Genomic DNA, 19,054 nt, shown 5'->3' with positions numbered 1-19,054 from the left:
GCCATTTCCTTTCTCTGCCTCAACTTCCCACTACCTCCACCTATCTTACTTTCAAGCGTCTGCATACTCTGCCCCACTTCCTTCAGCTACCTGACTTCTGGCTTATCTCAACTTCCTAGCTTCATTCTCCTAGTGTGCCTGATTCCTCTGTCCCTAAGTCATTTCTGAAGTTTTGCCAGATCTGTTTGAGGCTTTGGTGCCTGCTTCCACAGGGCTGTTTTTGCCCCACAAGAGTGGTCTTTTCCCCAGCATGCATGCAGCATTGTTTTGCATTCGTACATTGTCCAGCTTCCCACTTGCCTTGCTTCAATCTCTCCTAAATCTGGTTTGGGACATGGTGTTGTGGTTAAGAGCAGTGATTTGGAGCGGTGGACTCTGATCTGGAGAACCAGGTTTGATTCCCCACTCCTCCATGTGAGTGTCAGAGGCTAATCTGGTGAACTGGATTTGTTTCCCCAGCTGGATGACCTTGGGCTAGTCACAGCTCTCTTAGAGCTCTCTCAGCTCCACCTACCTCACAGGGTGTCTGTTGTGGGGAAGGGAAGGTGATTGTAAGCCGGTTTGATTCTTCCTGAAGTGGTAGAGAAAGTTGGCATATAAAAACCAACTCTCCTTCTCCTCCTCCTCTGCATTCATAACAGCAACAAGAGCTGCATAGAGAACTGTTGCCATGTAGAAGTACCCTCTCATTACCCTCCTGCCCTTAATTAATTGTTGCCTCTGTTTTTCTATCCTCTAGTTAGTTTCCTCCGCTTAGTTTTCTAGTGCATCTCTGTTTGTCAACCTGCTCTTCATCCTTTATTTATAAGCCCTGCCTATGGAGTCCCTGATATCTTTTAAGTTTTGATTCCTTATGCACCCTCTTTCAATTCGACCAGCTCTCAGTCTTCCTGCCTGCCCATACAGTTCCTCCTGTCCCCAAGGCTCACCTTTTCACCTCTTTTGAGAAGTCAGACTGGTGGCAAACATGCTGCTACTAGTTTTATATTCTCAGCACCTAGAACACTGTGTCTGTGCATATCATATAACTCCCCCAAAAACCAAGCTCTTAGTTGTCATTTGTTTAAGGACAGCAGGATTGCATGTGTTTGAGCCTGACTCTCCTTTTTGTCCATTGCAGGTATTCTATAGTAAATTGATGGATGAAGCTAACAGGGGTTCATTCCCTGCTGAAGTTGTTAATAAAATGTTTTCCAACATTTCTTCCATAAATCAATTCCACGGCCAATTTTTGTTGCCAGAGCTTGAGAAAAGAATGCAAGAATGGTAAGTATTGTTGTGAATTATTGGAAGATAGTAGTTTGTGTGAGGCAATCTGAATATCATCTGACATGCCTATAGGAAAGTCATGCGATACAATGGCAACATCCACACGGAATGTGTTGGTCAATATGGGAACGATGCACCCTGGTTTGCAACATACCATAATTTGTTGTTTTATCAACCTTTATGTATCATCTGGGATTCTGGTTTCTAGGTAAGAAAATAAACCATAGGTGGGAATGTATAAGTCTTCAATTCCAAGCCATGTACAACCCAAAGGCTTCCTAAGTTGTTTCAGTATTGGTAAGTGGGAACATACCCGCAGTCAGTTCCTCCTAGAACACCGATCTAGTTATCTGAAAAGCACCAGAAAGACATAGGATTTAACTTGTGTTAAACTAGAGCCATCCATATACAGCCATAGTAGCATATAATCTGGGTGATTGTAGAATAGATAGTCACAGATGACTTGGATAAATAATTCCAGCTGCTACAGTCTGATTACTACAGTTGATCTGTTTAAGAGGCAGATGATTATTAAAAATGAGTTTGTCAGTTGACTGCCTTGCTTAATTATCTTTCCTATTTGGGTTTCTTCCCAAATTAGATAGATACTGAGCGTAGTGAAAACCCACCCATTGATTCTTCCCAAAAGAATATTTTATCTGAGTACAAGTCCAGCCTCGGTTGTACAGATGAGAATGTAGTGTGGTGGTGGTATCTGAATGAAATGTTCATGTCATCTCATACGTCTCTGGCTCATAGCTCATTTGTAAAGCATACTATCTAAAAAAGATTTGTTAAAAGAATGAAAAAGCCTTATAATTGCAGGAAGCCTGCTGTTTTTAAAATGCATTATCTTGAAGCAGTCATCTGTTACCAGTACAAGTCAAATGGCTTTGAGATTGTTGAGCTGCCTTTGAAATTGTTATAATGCTGAGCAAAATTCAAAGGCAAGGCTTCAGAGAGAGAGAGAAAAAGTTACTTTGAAAGGATAGCTAGGGTAGGTAGATTTAACATGACCGCTGAGGAAAAGCAGCATCTGTTCCCTAGATATATTAACGGAACAGTGGCAATGTTACCTTTCTGCACACCATTGTGTTATTATCCTATTCACAGTGTAAAATTATTTCAATGTTCAATGCAGTTTTGGAGATTCACCTGCAAAATATATATATCACTTACCACTATCTTTCTAAAGCAAATTAGCAAATGTAGGCTGTTTAGTCAGAATCAGGCCATGATCTGTGAACTGGCTAATCTTCAAATTTCATCTAAAGCATTTATTTCTTTTGTATGTCTTCTAGACCTGAAGCATTTTCTTGTAGTCTTTTTAATTTGACCCCTTTCTGCTAGACACTCCATGTATCATTACCCTGGGGTAAGCAGTGGTGTGAAGGTCTTTCTGTAATAAACCTTCAATTGGCCATGTGTGGTAATTAGATTTATAGTTGGTTGCAATGTGTGCGTAAGAGGCAGGCAAAGTAAACCAAAATATAAATAGCAGTCAGCATTGAGAGAACAATCAATATATCTAATTCTTAGCATGGCCAAATGTATGAATACTTAAATCCACAGAATGAAGCCATGAAAAGACAAGATAGTCCTTTCTACAAACCTGAAAAATGCACCAAAACCTTAAATCTAAAAACCAATATATGTGTGTTATGGGATTATTTTTTTTTAAAAAAAACCTAAAATAATAGAAACAGCACCTGTAGCTTTAAGAAACAAATGCCCTGAGTGGCCATTGCTAGGCAACCACAACAGTATGGCCAGCATTCAAGCCTAGGTTTTTGTCAGTAAAAGGGAGGGGGCAGGGCCCTTTCCAGGGCTATTTGGGCCTTTGAGGGAGGATTCATCGGAGCCAGGCCCAGCAGCAGCCACCGGACAACTTCCTAGTACTGTTCTGGCTGACTCAGGTGAGGCCTGATTTAGATATAGGCATGCACTTAATAAGCCCTAGATGACTCTGTATCTGGAGATGTGAGCTGTGACTCACAAAAGCTACTGGATTCTTGTTCTTTTCTACCTAGATGTCTAGTTAGCTTTCCTATATCAGATCATTTAATTCCTGGCCAGAGGTATACCTCAATAATGTTCAGGTTCGTTAAGGGTATAGTACACAAGTAATTACTGTTAGAGCGTCTCTGCTTCCATTTAACCTTTTATTAAAGTGTAACGATTGCATTCTTAATATTGACTAAATCAATGAAACATTATACTATCCATCACTGTTACATACATAAAGGAGAGCAATTACATGAGTCCATAAAAGTTTCTTTCCCCAAAACCAAGTAGGTCACAGGCAAGAAGCCCCTTCTGAGATGAAAGCTCTCATTCAATTCAGTTTCCATATTGATTGGATTTTAGCATAATCTTGTAACAATAGCTACCTGTCTCACTTGATAAGGGCACACATTCTTGGCTAATTCAGTATCTTATAGTTTCAAACACCATACAAGGCTTTAAAAAAAAGGGAAGAAATAGTGAGGGAGAGAAAACGAGATACTCCCCGCAAGTCCATGTGGGTCCCCCGCTTGTAGCACTGTTCTCTAAATTAGCGTGTATTTTATAGCACTGCTTATTTTGCCTTTATAGGGACACCAGCCCTAGGATTGGTGATATCCTGCAGAAATTAGCCCCTTTTCTCAAGATGTATGGGGAATATGTGAAGAATTTTGACAATGCAATGGAACTGGTAAAAACATGGACAGAGCGATCACCTCTCTTCAAATCCATTATTCAAGATATCCAGGTGGGTTGTGTATGTGTATGTAATTTACTGTTTTTTTATCCATCAAGAGGCGAAGAAAGTTTACATACTTTATTTATTTGTTATTCTTTGTTTTGGTACAGTGATTTCAGCTATCAAATCTAACAGCTCATTCCTGAGCCTGGGGGCCGAATGGGTTTAGGAGGAAAACTACTGGCATGGATGCTGGCGTAATGCCGCTTGCGGTGGCCCCCCAGGACTGCTGCTGCAGTGCGGCCCATGGTGCCAGCGCAAGTGCTCGTGTCAGCGTCCTGGGAGGCGTTCCTGGGGTGTTCCAGGGGATGGGGCTTCCAGTAGGCTGTCTCCTAACCCCTTCCAGCCTGGGAACACCCCCTTCTGAAACAGCAGTGCTGTGCCAGGTTATTCCTGGCGCAGCATTGCTGTTTTCTATGGGGCTTTCCCGCCCATTTTTAAAAAATTTTGTTGTAAAAATGGGGTTTTAAGCCTTGCAGTGGCCAGGAAATCTCTTTGGAGGCGCCGCCTCGGTCATGCTATCCCCAGCTGCTGTAAGGCTCAGGAATGAGCTGCAAATCTCGGAAATACATGTAAACCATCCGTGGCAGAGGTGGTTTCCCTTCTTAGCCTTATATGGATTGAGGGTCTGTCCATCCGTGTAATGGTGAAATCAAGGGTTGGATCTCAAAGATTTATTTCGCTAAGAGCAGCATTGTCCCATGGCACAAGCAGCATTCCCTCTGACGACTGAGGCTTTTTCTGGGGAAATTATCACAATAAGCGGAACGGGCATGATGGATCCAACCTCCATGTGCCTTGAGGAGAAAAGACCATCATAGAAATACTTGTCTGTGTGGAGTTGCTTGTCGCCATCTGTGCCCCTTGGATCATACTGCATGTTTCCCTCCCCATTTCTTGTCATATCCTCTATAACTTCAGTTAAGCACAGTATACCGCAAAAATGTATGGTAAAAATTGAGATATCAGGGATTTGCGTCATCACTCAAAATGCCCAGAAGCAAAAAGCATTGGTTGAGTGAAACCCAGTTGGTATGGTCAGTATTTTTTTCCCCTAATAGTCCAAGTTAGCAAATCATGTTGGTTACAAAGTTGATATAAAGACAGGCAGAATAAATGGAAGCATGTGCATATTTGACTTGGCAGATTCATAGTACATACATGCCTAAGCAAAAAAAAAACTCAGAGTGGACAATACGGAAAGAAAATGCAGACGGATCTATGCATCTGATGAAGTGAGGTCTGATCCATGAATGCTTATGCTTGAATAAATTTAGTCTGTAAGGTATCACTGGAAATTGGGGGGGGTGGAGCCTAGGAATGGACCTCAGCAGGATATAAGGCCATAGAGTCTTCTCCCCCTCCCCATAGCAACCATTTTCTTCATTAACTCTGTAGTTTGGAGATCAATTCTAATTCCAGGAGATTGCCAGGCCCCACCTGGAGGTTGGCATCCCTAATTAGAACTGTTTTTATAAAGGCATTAGAACAGCTCAGGAGGACACTTTTATAAGGGAATAGGACTGTAATCTATTGCGATGTTTATTGTGTGTATCAGCTTGCTTTTACGGCATTAATCCAGGCAGTTCACTTTCTGGTTTATGGCACGTCATGCCTTAGGCAGCTTTTTGCTTGTATTTGTAATCCTAGTACTATTGCATTGTTTATTGGGTGTCTTATGCTGTCTAGTTGAATGGTTTTCTATGTTTTCCTAAGCCGCTTTGAGTCTTGGTGAGAAACATGGGTTGTAAGCTAAGTAAAATAAAGTAAAAATTAAGTTTTTCAATAGAAACTACGCTTCATCCGTGTCTCAGTAAGGGGGAAAAAAGGAAGGTACGCATATTGAACCTGTGCCCCCCCCCCCCCATTGAGGAATTTGTTTGTGTTTGCTGCAAAAATAAGCTGGTAGTTTTACTTCAGGTATTAGTTGTGAGTATGAGGTGAATAAGAAGGAAGCTGAGTATGCTTGTTTTGTGCTGACAGTGGGCTTAATGTCAAATGTCTACTATGATGACTGTTACTACTAATGCTTAAAATGTTAGGAAACGTTTTCGTAGGAAAATGCCAGACCACTGTGACATTTAGAGGTAATTTTCAAAGCCAACTTAATACATTTGGCTAATGACCAAATTTTATCTTAACTTTTTTCCTTTACTGGTAGAAAAAAAAGCATTTACAATGACAAGTTTGATAAAATATCCCAAATATGCTATGCAGTGCTCAAAGTTGGCATTAACTGTTGCGTCTTAAGGCCGAACTACTATTTCATATTGTTCCTGCATAACTAGCCTGATAATTTAAGGTTCATTATTTGTGAGGGCCAGATTAGGCACGATGGCTGTGAATGGAATATCCTATGTGTTTTTTAAGACATTAAAATCAGTCAAGGGGAACCCAGTTTGGTTTGAGCAATGGGAAGGGGGCTATTCTTCATCCCCCCTTCTGCTTTCCTGATGCAGCTTCACCATCACCACCACCCCAACTGTTGATGGCCCTATGTGAAAACACATAGGTAGATTATAGAGGCACCTTTCCCCTGCAGAGCAAATAGAAGCTCGGGGAGGAGGAGAGGGAAGAGGGCAATTTGCATTGTTTTGGAAGTTTTAAAGAACCACTTTCCCATGCTGCAGTCTCAATCTGAATCTCTGCCACTGCAACCCCCGCCACCCAGCAGCATGAAATAGTCATTCGTGGATCTCTTGCTCTCGTATCTCACTTGATCCATGGTTGTCACAAATATCTTCTTCACCATGTAATTCTATGCTGGATTTTCAGTTGGTCATTTAAGTTGGAGTTAAGTAGCAAAGTAGAGAGAGTAGGGCTTTAGACGGGAGTGTTCCTTAGAGAGATCATGAGAGGCAGGGCATTGTGGCCATCTTCTGGGCAGGAGTAGGGGTCACTGGGGTGTGTGGGGGGGAGGCAGTTGTGAATTTCCTGCATTGTGCAGGGGGTTGGACTAGATGGCCCTGGCTGTAGGATCCTATGAGTAGGGTTGCCAACCTCCAGGTGGTGACTGGAGATCTCCTGCTGTTACAACTGATCTCCAAGCGACAGAGATCAGTTCACCTGGAGAAAATAGCTGCTTTGGACAGTGGACTCCATGGCATTATACCCTATTGAAGTCCCTCCCCTCCCCAAACCCTGTCCCCTCAGGCTCCGCCCCCAAAATATCCAGGTATTTCCCAACCCAGAGCTGACAACCCTACTAGAGAGGGAAGTGCTGAACTGTACAGTGAGTACTTCCTTTGATACCAATAAGTACTAACTTCACAGTGATTTTTTTCATTTAATAATAAAATAATTGAGTCACTTTCGTAATCAAGTTAATGCTTCAATTGTATAATGAAAATGAGACTTTAAAGGTTGGTTTTAATTAAATTATTATATTTTGTTCCTTTTTGCGTTCCTCTGGGATTACCATTATTTACGATAATGGGAACTATAAACAGTAGATTAATCTATATTGCTAACAGAAAGCGTTTTTAACGATTTAATAAAGCAGCATGTTTCACCTGGGGATTTTATTTAATTAAAAAGTTTCATTTGTTAGTATTACTATGGAGTTTAAACTTAGACGTGTGTGTGTGTGTGTGTGTGTATATATATATTTAAATAAAGTAGAGTCAGGATATAGCATTTGCAAAGCTAGAGCATAAAATATTTCCAGTATCATTAAGCCTTTTTGTTTGTTTTTGCCCCCATTAGAAGCAGAAAGTCTGTGGAAACCTGACCTTGCAGCATCACATGCTAGAACCAGTGCAACGCATTCCCCGATACGAGATGCTCTTGAAGGACTATCTGAGAAAATTGCCTCCAGACTCCCCAGACTGGAGGGATGCTGAAAGTAAATACATGTTTATTTCACGATGATTAGCCACGTTAGTCCGTCAGTAGCAGTAGAAAAGAGCAAGGGTCCAGTAGCACCTTAAAGAGTAACAATATTTCTGGCAGGGTCTGAGCTTTCGTGAGCCACAGATATCTGAAGAAGTGAGCTCTGGCTCATGAAAGCTCACACCTTGCCAGAAATGTTGTTACTCTTTAAGATGCTACTGGTCTCTTGCTCTTTTTTTACTACGTGTTTGTTTGTGTGGATTATATGTTCAGTACTGCAAAAGGAACTGTAACAGAGGAGCCATTAACATTTCAGATCTAAGAACGGGAAGGGATGGTGAGACCAGTATTTCACTGCAGATACCTTTTTAATATTCCATTCTGTGCAGTAGTTAAAATGTCTCAGAAAAATGTTCCTTTTGTTGAGAGTTTTCTGGGCAAACAAAAAACGAGTGGCATTTTCAGCCTTGGTTTTCTGCAAAGGGTTGTGAATTCTGAACACAAATCACATTATTAGAAATATCTTTTATCTTTTTTGCCTTTTTCGTGTTTGGCATTGGACAAGGCAGGGGGAGAAATCTTCACTTGAGATCTCTTTAGAAACATTTAAGAAAAAAAATCTGTGTTCATTGTTTAGAATGGAGGAATTATTTCTTATCCTTTAACACTTAAGAACAGACCAATGATGCAGCTCGTCAAGCAACCAGTTTTTCACAATGGCCAGGCAGCTGCTCTCCAGATAGCCCCTCGCAAGGCAAAGGAACAACAGCCTGACCCTGGCACTGCTTCCCAGTAACTGGCGTTCAAAGACATACTTCCTCTTACCATGGAGGCTCCATTTAGCCATCATGGCTAACAGCTATTGATAGGACTGTGTCCTGTCGACTGGTCAAATCTCCTTCTAAATCTTTCTAAATTGGTGGCCACTATAATCAATTGTAGTTTATAGTTAGATGTTGAGGTGGCCTGTTAAATGCAACTCTAGATGACATAACATCTGTTACTTTTACTGTGAGATTGTTTCCTAAATGCAGTTAATGCCTTCTCATTTCCCTAAAAGTTTCATACCTCTTAACCTGTTAAAATCATTTTTGCTTGTGCAATACATTTTTTATTGGTCTTTATTTCTCCATGTGTGAAAAAGATGGGCTGAACTGTAGTTTTTATAAGGATTTTATCTGAAAAGGCTGTAGTGGACAAATCATATTTCCAGTCCTGGAAAAGAGTTTTTTCCAAAAGAAAACAAAACAGAGTTCTGTTGAGAGGGTGTGTGTGTGTGTGTGTTTTTTACTTTGGTTCAACAGAAGATATTACCTGACCCACATCTGCTTTATACCTAGCGACTAACATACCTGTATCAACAATGCAAAGACCCTTTTGCTTTGACTTTCTCTGTCTGATTCAGATAATTCAAGAGAACTCATTGGTTTCAATCATGCAGTCTTCCTTACATGTAATCTTAATTTTTAAAACATATTTATATATTGCCATTTGAATTAGAAATTAACTTACTGTATTTTTCGCTCCATAGGACGCACCGCTCCATAAGAACAAAAAATCTTGTTTTCCTCCTCTAAAAACTTGTCTTATGGAGCGAATGCCAGCTAGGCGCTTGCGCGTCGGGACAGCGTGAGCCGGCGTTCCTGCCCCGATGGCCAGCTGGGAGGCGGGCGGGGCTGCACAAAGCCGGCTGGGCACGTGCGCGTCGGGACCATAAGATGCCCCCCCCCAGCTGGCCGTCGGGGCGGGGAAAGCCGGCTCGCGCTGGAACGACTCGAGCCGGCTTTTCCCACCCCACCCGCCTCCCAGCTGGGAGGCGGGCGGGGCGCACAGAGCCGGCTCGCGTTGTTCCAGCGCACCCAGCCGGCTCTGTGCGCTTCGCCTGCCTCCCAGCTGGCTGTCAGGGCAGGGAAAGCCGGCTCGCTCTGGAACGACGCAAGCCGGCTTTCCCTGCCCCGACGGCCAGCTGGGAGGCAGGCGGGGCGCACAGAGCCGGCTGGATGCGCTGGAACGGTGCACACCGAGCCGGCTCGCGTCGTTCCAGCGCGCCCAGTCGGCTCTGTGCGCACTTTCGCTCCATAAGACGCACAGACATTTCCCCTCACTTTTGAGGAGGAAAAAGTGCATCTTATGGAGCGAAAAATACAGTATTATAAGGCTTGCATCTTTGTTGGGTTTTTTCTTTCTTCTACAGAATCCTTGGAAATAATATCCACAGCAGCAAGTCACTCCAACAGCGCCATCCGAAAAATGGTAAGTGGCTTTTGAGGGGATTTTCTCCTTTGCATAATCTTTACTAAAGAAGGCTTGTTATCACTGACTGAAATTAAATAGCTTAATATCTCAATACAGATGATGGTTTGAAAATATTCATTCGTCTCTTTTCCCCCCAGCACACACACCTAATTATTAGCAAAGTCATCTTGCATTGGCTGAACCAAGTGCACAGTTGGTTTATGACAGTGCTGTCAATGATTTTTCACAGTATCTGATTGTGATTTTTTTTAAGTTTCTGTTTTATTCTTCGTGGTTTAGTCACTTTGCAAAAAATGATGGCAAGTAGTCTCGTTGATAATTTTTTTGTTTTGTTTTGATCAAACAGGAAAATTTAAAGAAGATGTTGGAAGTTTATGAAATGTTAGGAGAAGAGGAAGATATTGTCAATCCTTCAAACGAACTCATAAAAGAAGGACAGATCCTTAAACTCGCTGCTCGTAACACATCTGCCCAAGAAAGATACCTCTTCTTAGTAAGTGTTATCTCCGACATCCCTTATCCTAGCTGTGTATAAAATTCTTAAACAATTGCTGATCTTCTCTCTGATCTTCTTCCAGTTCAGTAGCCTTGGGTAGTTAGTATTCTGGCTCCTCAAAAGGCAGGATTTGAAGATCAACAGTTGCTCCAGCCAGTGTGGTTTAGTGGTTAAGAGCGGTGGTTTGGAGTGATGGACTCTGATCTGGAGAACCGGGTTTGATTCCCCACTCCTCCACATGAGCGGCAGATGCTAATCTGGTTAACCAGGTTGGTTTCCCCACTCTCACACATGAAGCCAGCTGGGTGACCTTGGGCTAGTCACAGCTCTTAGAGCTCTCAGCCTCACCTACCTCACAGGGTGTCTATTGTGGGGAGGGGAAGGGAAGGTGACTATAAGCCGGTTAGATTCTCCCTTAAGTGGTAGAGAAAGTTGGCATATAAAAACCAACTCTTATTCTTCCTCCTCCTCTTCCTCCACATGGTCATCACGAAACCAACTTTAGCATTACATTTGCATCAGTGGAAAATCATGCTCCCTTTTAATCAGGATTTGCAAATCTACTTCGAACTCTGATTAACAGTGCATTCCTAAGGAGAGTTACTCCAGTCTAAGCCCATTGAAATAAATGGACTTAGACTGGAGTAACTCACCTTAGGAATGCACTGTAAGATTGGTAAGCATTGGTTAGCATTGACCAGTGTCAGTACAAATAGCTCACTAAATGATGATATCGGCCAATAAAGGAAAGCAGGATAGAGTTCATGCCAAAGAGAGAGAGAAGAGGAATTTACATGTTTTCTATGCAGGCTTCCAGTTGGGAAACTGTGACTTGCAGGCGCAAAACTGGCTTCTTTGTAGAAAACCAGGGAGGCAGGACTGACCCAGCTCGGCTTCCTGTGCCACAGCAGCATGTGATCCTGTCATCACACTTTCCCCGATTGATCTTCCTTTCCTCTAAATGAAATGAGACTCAAAAGGACTGATTAAGTACTGCTGGATTGCTGAATAGATGCAGACTTCATTAGGAAGTCACAGGAATGACTTCTTAGACAATGGTAGGTGTTTTTTTTTTTTTGCCTGAGTGAACAGGGGAGACTATATTTACATTTCAGTCCTATCCTTCCTCCTCCCCCCATTTCAAGCAGTAGAATTGTGCATATTTAAAACCACAATGAGAAAAAGTCACTTGTGCCCATATAAGCTTTAGATGACACAGATGTAGCTTAAACCATCAAACTCATCCTTTGAAATCCTTGTATGTACTTAATCTGCACTCTAAGTATAATCCATAATGATTCCTTCTTTGCAAGCCATTTTATAGTATGCTCTAGAGATAAAAAGCAGAACCTCCGTCAATATGACTACTGAATCTCAGGACTCTTAAATAACCTTACTGGGTTAATATATGTATCTATGAAATAGCATTTAAATGGATTGCTTTTGGTGCTAAGAATAACTGAAGTTGTTAACAGTTTCAGTTCTGGCAAGAAGTGGTGAAAACCTGCTTTTTATGTTAATCTGTACAAAATAACGAAGTTCTGAAAGGCGGGTCATAGCTTCCCCCTGTTCATGATTTTTAAGTTGCTGTGTGAGTTCATATATTGCAAATACACCTTTAAGAGACATCTCATTGAAAAGGACAAATAATTCTCTCACACTAAATTCAGACTGGTGTAGAAAATTGGATCACTTTATTAAAAATTTAAGTTACTACCATGCATAGCAGCATGGAGTCGGCAATAGCTAGCAGTAAATGATTTGGCTTTGAATTGTCTTTTGCATCCTTAGAAATAGGTAGATTTTGTTATCAGGCATTTCAATTCAATAGGGGAAACCTACTGAAATTTTAATAGATTGGATCTGGCTTTCTACTCAGTGTTTTTTTCACAAGGACTTACTGCAGCTACTGTATATAAGAACACTTCGTCAGCTGTGGCTACTCCAGGTGTGTTCTTTTACCATGGGTTAGGGTTTACTGCCATTAAAAAAATACATATGTGTACAAGACTGTGTATTTTAAATAAAGCTGAGTAGGTAAATAAATGATGCAGGGCATTGTGTAGAACAGGGACTATCGGCAAAGCTGCAGTGAGGGTAGCACCGTGTATCTTCCTGTAGCTATGAGGAGTTGCCTAGAGTTACCAAGTAGCATAAACAACCCAGTGAATATTTCTGCCAGTACCTGATACAAATCAAGTGCCTTAAAAGATTGTTTTTAATGCAGTCCCGAATAATGGTACATACGCAATGAGATGACAGGGTGTGGTTGTGTGGTGGAGCATCTGCCTTGCATGCACAATGTCCCAGGTTCAATCTCCGGCGTCTCCAATTAAACCAGGGGTGGGGAACCTTTTTTCTGCCAAGGGCCATTTGGATATTTATAACATCATTCGCGGGCCATACAAAATTATCAACTTAAAAATTAGCCTGCTATATTTGGTCAAACATTTAGCCAAGGGGCACGACCGGAGACGGCTCCGAGTGCCTGCCACATAGAGCGACTCGCTTTTGAGCTTTGCTGTCCCCAGCTGGGCCCAATAAATTCAGGCAGGGAAGCATCCTTCTGAGCTAGAGATCTGCCAGGACCCATGAAGTGCCAGACCAAATGATTACGCGGGCCTTATACAGCCCCCGGGCCTGACATTCCCCACCCCTGAATTAAACAGATCTGGTAGTAGGTAGCTTGAAACATGTACTTTGAGATCCTGGAGAGCAGCTGCCAGGCAAAATAGACAGTCCTCACCTTCAAAGAGCAATGGTCTGACTTGGTATAAGGCAGCTTCCTGTGTTTATGTGCTCAGCCACCTTTGTAATTCAAAATATGTCCCTTTTCAAGGGCCTTTCTGTAGAAGGACGGCTTTGTTCAGTAGATGAGCACTTCAGTGCATACTTCTCACACCTTTCTTCACGGCTGCTCACCTATAGTTATTGGCATGTTTCCTACGCTCAGAAGGTCTACCTATGTGCAGTTTGGATCTTCAGTGTGCTTCTCAGTGTTAGTGTCATCCGCAGGTTACGCTAAGGTTTGACCCTTGGTGCTTCGTCCAAGTACAAAAGGAACCAGAGGCAAAGGCAAAAAGTAAATCTTTAGTTTATTGTGCACAATAAGGCCACTGCTGGCAAGACAAAGGTTGCCAATGCAAAGAGCATCGAATACAAGCAAAATGTCATCTTATATACCTTTTGGGTGGTGTGTAGTAATACAACATTATGACACACACGTGACATACAGCAGTTGCTTAATATAATATTAAAATGTACTAATGACACATGAGTTAGTATAATCAATATATTGGAATGTGGTCTGGGAATGCATTGACTGTTGGGGTCTCTTTGAAATACGTGGACACTCTTTGAAATGTGTGTTGTACTGATATGCATAGATGTCAGATTGTCATCCATTACTTCAGGACATTCATCCATTAACATACCCTCCGGATACCCACTGTATTAGCCTTGCGATGTTCTATAAACAATGGACATCAGATATCTCTATCTTACGCATAATATACTGTTCTTTGCACAAGCTCCCTTTTGGCATTTTCTCAATGTCAGCATTCCTTCCCTGTCAGCATTCCTTTCCCACAACGTTCCTTCCCAGTAGGGCAGAGTGTAATCATGGCATGGGTTAATACAAAATCTAATGTAGAAAAGGATTAATTCAAAATCTAATATGGTGTGTCCCCTATCATCAGCCTCTTTTTTAATATTAAAAAGCAATTTTGGGACGGGTGTTTGAAAGGACTGTGAAACGTACTTAATCGTGGTTTGGTAAATGTTGTGAGATGTTTGTCTAATAATGCACACATTCCAGTGATGTTTTGTAAGATGAGCATCAGTGATTCATCAGCATATAACTCATTGGTAACCATGCATTGTTTTTGTGATAACTAATGTCAGTGGGTGTATCTTGTGTTTTTTGCAGTTCAAAAACATTTTGCTATACTGTGTCCCCAAATTCAGTTTAGTGGGATCTAAGTTTGCAGTTCGGACAAGAGTTGGCATTGATGGCATGAAGATTGTGGAAACTCACAATGAAGAATACCCACACACGTTTCAGGTGTCTGGAAAAGAACGAACTTTGGAATTGCAGGCCAGGTAAGAGACATCAGAGTGTGAGATTTGGGGTATAGTACCAGCATGACCCTGATGTAAAGGTGCAGTAGGGATATATCAGTTTTACATATGAAATGCATGGATTCTGTGCCCACTCAATGCTGATTACAAATGTGGACGTAGACGTTTCATTGGATTAAACCTTGTTGTTGGGTAAAAGGTCAAAAAGCTGTTTGTTCAAATTCCTATTATCCTTCTAGCTGTGGTGAACCTTGGGCAGACAGGAAAATGCATTGTATTAAACAAAATGCCGCGTACTAGCTCTTCATGATGCATTGCATGTTAGCTGCATAGGTGAAATCAGAATTCAGTCTTGCAGGTAACTGTCAAATCAAACTTGTGGTGGAGTGTGTATTGAGGTGGGGCGGTGACAGTGGTAGGAATTCTTTGAAGTTTCCAGTACTACGAGAAGATCAAAGGCAGAAAGAAATCCTATAATATCGTAGTGCCTCGGAATAAATATCAGTGTAAGCATCAAATAAAACTCTTTGATTTAGTGTGTTAGTGTCTTAATGTCAGGTTTCTCGCTGGTTTTTCACCTCTTTGTTTTGATTGTAGCCAAGTATGAGTAATGAGTTCATGAGGGTATAGCAGTGTAGTAAATTAAAAAAGTGTAGATTGAAGAATGGACGGGATTCAGGTAATGAGAGGTTTTGTACAGTTCACGATCAGTTGTAGTTTTGTGACAATGATAGTGTTATAATGATTGCTAAGTTCTTCTTAACATAGTAGGCCTGTGGAAGTTTGTCTGTGTTTTGTGAGCAGTATCTGTAGATCATTCCAATTTTCAGTGTGCACGCATTAAAGTCCTAGAGGCACCTGGTTGGCCACTGTGTGAACAGACTGCTGGACTTGATGGGCCTTGGTCTGATTCAGCAGGGCTTTTCTTATGTTCTTAACATCAGTATTGCCACCTTTGCAAGCCTAACCTACCGCTCCCAAAAACACCTAGCCATGAGGTGCATAGTCTTCATATATGAAAGATATATCTTCTGCAGCCTATAAAAATTGCATTAGGTCTGATGTTAAAGTTTAGTTTGCCCGAAGGGATTTCCTTTACCAGAAGAAGGTGCATTTGTATACTTCCCAGTGACCACTAGAGTGCACATTAAAGATTGTGGTTATTGTGGTGCATTTCATTATATAGAAACCTTCTTCCTGTTGCTTTCATATGGGGGTTACTTCAACTCTGTTGAGGGAGTGGGTTCATGTTCGATTAGATCGATCAGAGTAATCATTCAGCTTTTCATACTCCCTGAAAAGGACCAGTAAAAGGTATTAACCTAAAGTATTTATTCATTTAGAAAAATTTTATGCTGCCTCTACAAGAGCCCTTAACGAGGCAGCTCACAAAACAGTACAATAAATCATAAAATTGCAACATAAAAATAAGCCAAGCTATAAAAAAAACAGCATAACACAGCTTCTAGCACCTTAAAATTATATTTATAAAACAGTCCTCAAGCTTGAAGCAGACCTAAAAATGAGATACTAGTAAAAATGGCTACTAGTAAAAATAGCTACTAGTCATGATGCATACATATTCTCTCCAGGATCAGAGGAGCATGCCTATTATATTAGGTGCTGTGAAACACAGGCAGGATGCTGCTGCTGCAGTCGTCTTGTTTGTGGGCTTCCTAGAGGCACCTGGTTGGCCACTGTGTGAACAGACTGCTGGACTTGATGGGCCTTGGTCTGCTCCAGCATGGCTTTTCTTATGTTCTTATGTTAGGCAAGTAGGTGATGTGAAAGATCTCAACCTGAGACCCTGGAAAGCCGCTGCTGGTCTGAGCAAACAATACTGACTTTGATGGACCGAGGGTCAGATTCAGTATAAGGCAGCTTCATGTGTTCATATGAGGTGTCCCCTTAGTTTAAAGCCTGGATGTAAAAAAAAATGGTTCGGCCTAGTGCATAACCGTGAGTAAAACAGCTGCCAGACAAGCCTCAAGGTTTATTGTAATACTTAAAGGAGGAAAAACAGTGTAGCCTGTAGAATAGCTGCTATTTGAGGTGCCGTTGAGCCTGTTAGGATATTATTCCCTTGTTCCTGATGTAATTATTGATATTTTCATAGTTGTATGTATTCAACAAGCCTAGTAATGGAAATAGCATGTTCTTTGAGTTCAGTTGAGATCATCTTTAATGTAACCTTAATCCTGTGCACTTAAAAACTTGTTGGCTTTTAAATGCAGGATCTCAATGTCTTTTAATTGGACTCCTGTGTTTCATTATTGTCATTAGACTCCTCTTTAGACTTTGTGTTGGAATCCAAGCATCTCCAGTAAGTTGAAAATGTAATGACTGTAGTTAATTAACCTGCTTTTAACGGTTATCTCCAACTATGTCCTTCTTTTAGTTCCGAACAAGATAAAGAAGAATGGATAAAGGTAAATCTTCCTGACTTATTAAGGCTTATGTCACAATAAGCTTGCTAGTCTTTGAGGTGCCACAGGGTTTTGGGACTAAATATTCTTTTAGAATTTGCCTTACTGAATCATAGAATCATAGAGTTGGAAGGGACCACCAGAACCATCAAGTCCAACCCCCTGCACAATGCAGGAAATTCACAACTACCTCCCCCCTCCACACCCCTAGTGACCAGAAGATGGCCAAGATGCCCTCCCTCCCATCATCTGCCTAAGGTCACAGAATCAGCATTGCTGACAGGTGGCCATCTAACCTCTTCTTAAAAACCTCCAGGGAAGGAGAGCTTACCACCTCCCGAGGAAGCCTGTTCCACTGAGGAACCGCTCTAACTGTTAGAAAATTCTTCCTAATGTCTAGACGGAAACTCTTTTGATTTAATTTCAACCCGTTGGTTCTGGTCCGACCTTCTTGAGCAACAGAGTAAAGTACAAAGTAAGCTTCAGGTGAAGAGTGACATATGTGGCTTGAGTTGTGAATCTGATCAGATCCTCACTTGCTTTTCTATAGACTGATGTACAAACTTCTTAGCTGACCAGAGTACAGGGACATTCAGTTCTTCCTGTTTGTAGTAGAACCCTCCTATGTAAAGTGCTGATTGGCTGGCCCTTGTGGCAATCATAAAAATTCCACCCCTTCCTCTGCCACTAGAGCAGTACTTCAGGGTGTTGTTGTTGTTGTTTTTTTTGGGGGGGATTGGCAAATACAAGCTTAAGTAGCCAAATTTGCCAGGTACCTAGGAAAAGAGGTTTTTAAAAAGCTAAGAGCCAACCTGGAGCATGGGGGGAGTGGTGACAATCTGTGCTGAAATCAAAGCCAAGATCATGTTTTAGTAGAAGGGTGAAGCAGGAACAAGCAGAGCTTGCCCATCAAGCAGTGCAATTCGTACGTGTTCCTGGAGAAGGCAATGGGTGCTCACACTCTTCTAGTAGTTGTAGTTGTTTTTTAAAAAACAACATTATAGTAAAATCAGGCCTGTTCTCGCTCTGTGAGAGAAGGCCATCTTCAGCTCGGGTTCTTGTGTGTGCTTATCCGGGAGGCAGGAAACAAAACTGCAGATCTTCCCCTATCCTGCAGGAAGTAGCCCCTCCCATCTGCTGCAGCTCCAGTTTTGTTTCCTGCCTTGACGGGAGAGCAGCGTTCGTTTTTGTCTCCCTGCTTCAGATAAGGAAATATATCTAGTCTTGTGTCTCAACTGTCTCCTCCTGTCTTGTTGGTGTCCTTTTTTGCTCCCTATCGTGTCTGCGTGCAAAAAAAAAAAAAAAAAAAAAAAAAAAAATTGGAATTGGTTTTCTACGCCTCAAGCTTCGGCTAGGCAATAAATTTTTCCCGCCCAAACAAGATGGCGGAGGCCCGGGGTGACGACTTCATTTCACCTCAGGATCTTGTACCGGGTTTACTTACCGCGGCTACTGGCAGCCTGGACGAGCCGTCCTGCAGCGGAGCTTCGCTTTCCCCTTCAGGGAAGAAGCGCAAAGCCTTAGATAAATCAGATAAGGCTTTAAAAAACAAAAAGGACACCACAGGCGCGGCTTCTAGCCAGGCGCACAAAAGGAGTAAGAGGCTTCAAAGCGAGGCTCCTAGCCTGACGCAGACAAAGACAAGAGGCGCGGCTTCTAGCCTTCTCATCAAAGCGCCCCGGGCTAGTGCATCGGCTTCGGCCGTTCAGCCCGCCCCGCCCCGCCAGGAGCCTTCAGTCTTAACTGCACCCCACAGCGTGCTTGAAATGCCGGCTAGCACTACAGCCCTCGATCAGGGGCTAATGGCGGCCGAGGTCCCAGAACGTTTAGCGCTGTCGCCAGCAGCAGCACATCGCGGGACGGAGACTGTAACAGGCGGAGACCGGACGGCGCCCGGTGAGGTACAGACTGGCGAGGCGGGTGGGGGCGAAAGTGGTCTTTTAGCCCTAAAAG

At 42.2% G+C, this 19,054-nt stretch overlaps 1 protein-coding gene across 1 annotated transcript in view; it reads left to right on the top strand.

Annotated features, from left to right (window-relative positions):
• FGD4 (FYVE, RhoGEF and PH domain containing 4) overlaps positions 1 to 19,054 on the top strand; it is a 44,024-nt gene that overhangs the window by 14,331 nt on the left and 10,639 nt on the right. The window contains exons 5-11 of the mRNA XM_056846018.1: positions 1,121 to 1,266; positions 3,865 to 4,021; positions 7,718 to 7,856; positions 10,038 to 10,096; positions 10,446 to 10,592; positions 14,524 to 14,696; positions 17,074 to 17,104. Of these exons, the coding sequence (XP_056701996.1) occupies positions 1,121 to 1,266; positions 3,865 to 4,021; positions 7,718 to 7,856; positions 10,038 to 10,096; positions 10,446 to 10,592; positions 14,524 to 14,696; positions 17,074 to 17,104 (852 nt within the window). The remainder of the gene's footprint in view (positions 1 to 1,120; positions 1,267 to 3,864; positions 4,022 to 7,717; positions 7,857 to 10,037; positions 10,097 to 10,445; positions 10,593 to 14,523; positions 14,697 to 17,073; positions 17,105 to 19,054) is intronic.

This window comes from Euleptes europaea, chromosome 3, assembly GCF_029931775.1.
Source record: "Euleptes europaea isolate rEulEur1 chromosome 3, rEulEur1.hap1, whole genome shotgun sequence".
Taxonomy (NCBI): domain Eukaryota; kingdom Metazoa; phylum Chordata; class Lepidosauria; order Squamata; family Sphaerodactylidae; genus Euleptes; species Euleptes europaea.
Note: the sequence above shows the minus strand (reverse complement) of the source record. Positions and strands in the feature narration are given on the sequence as shown.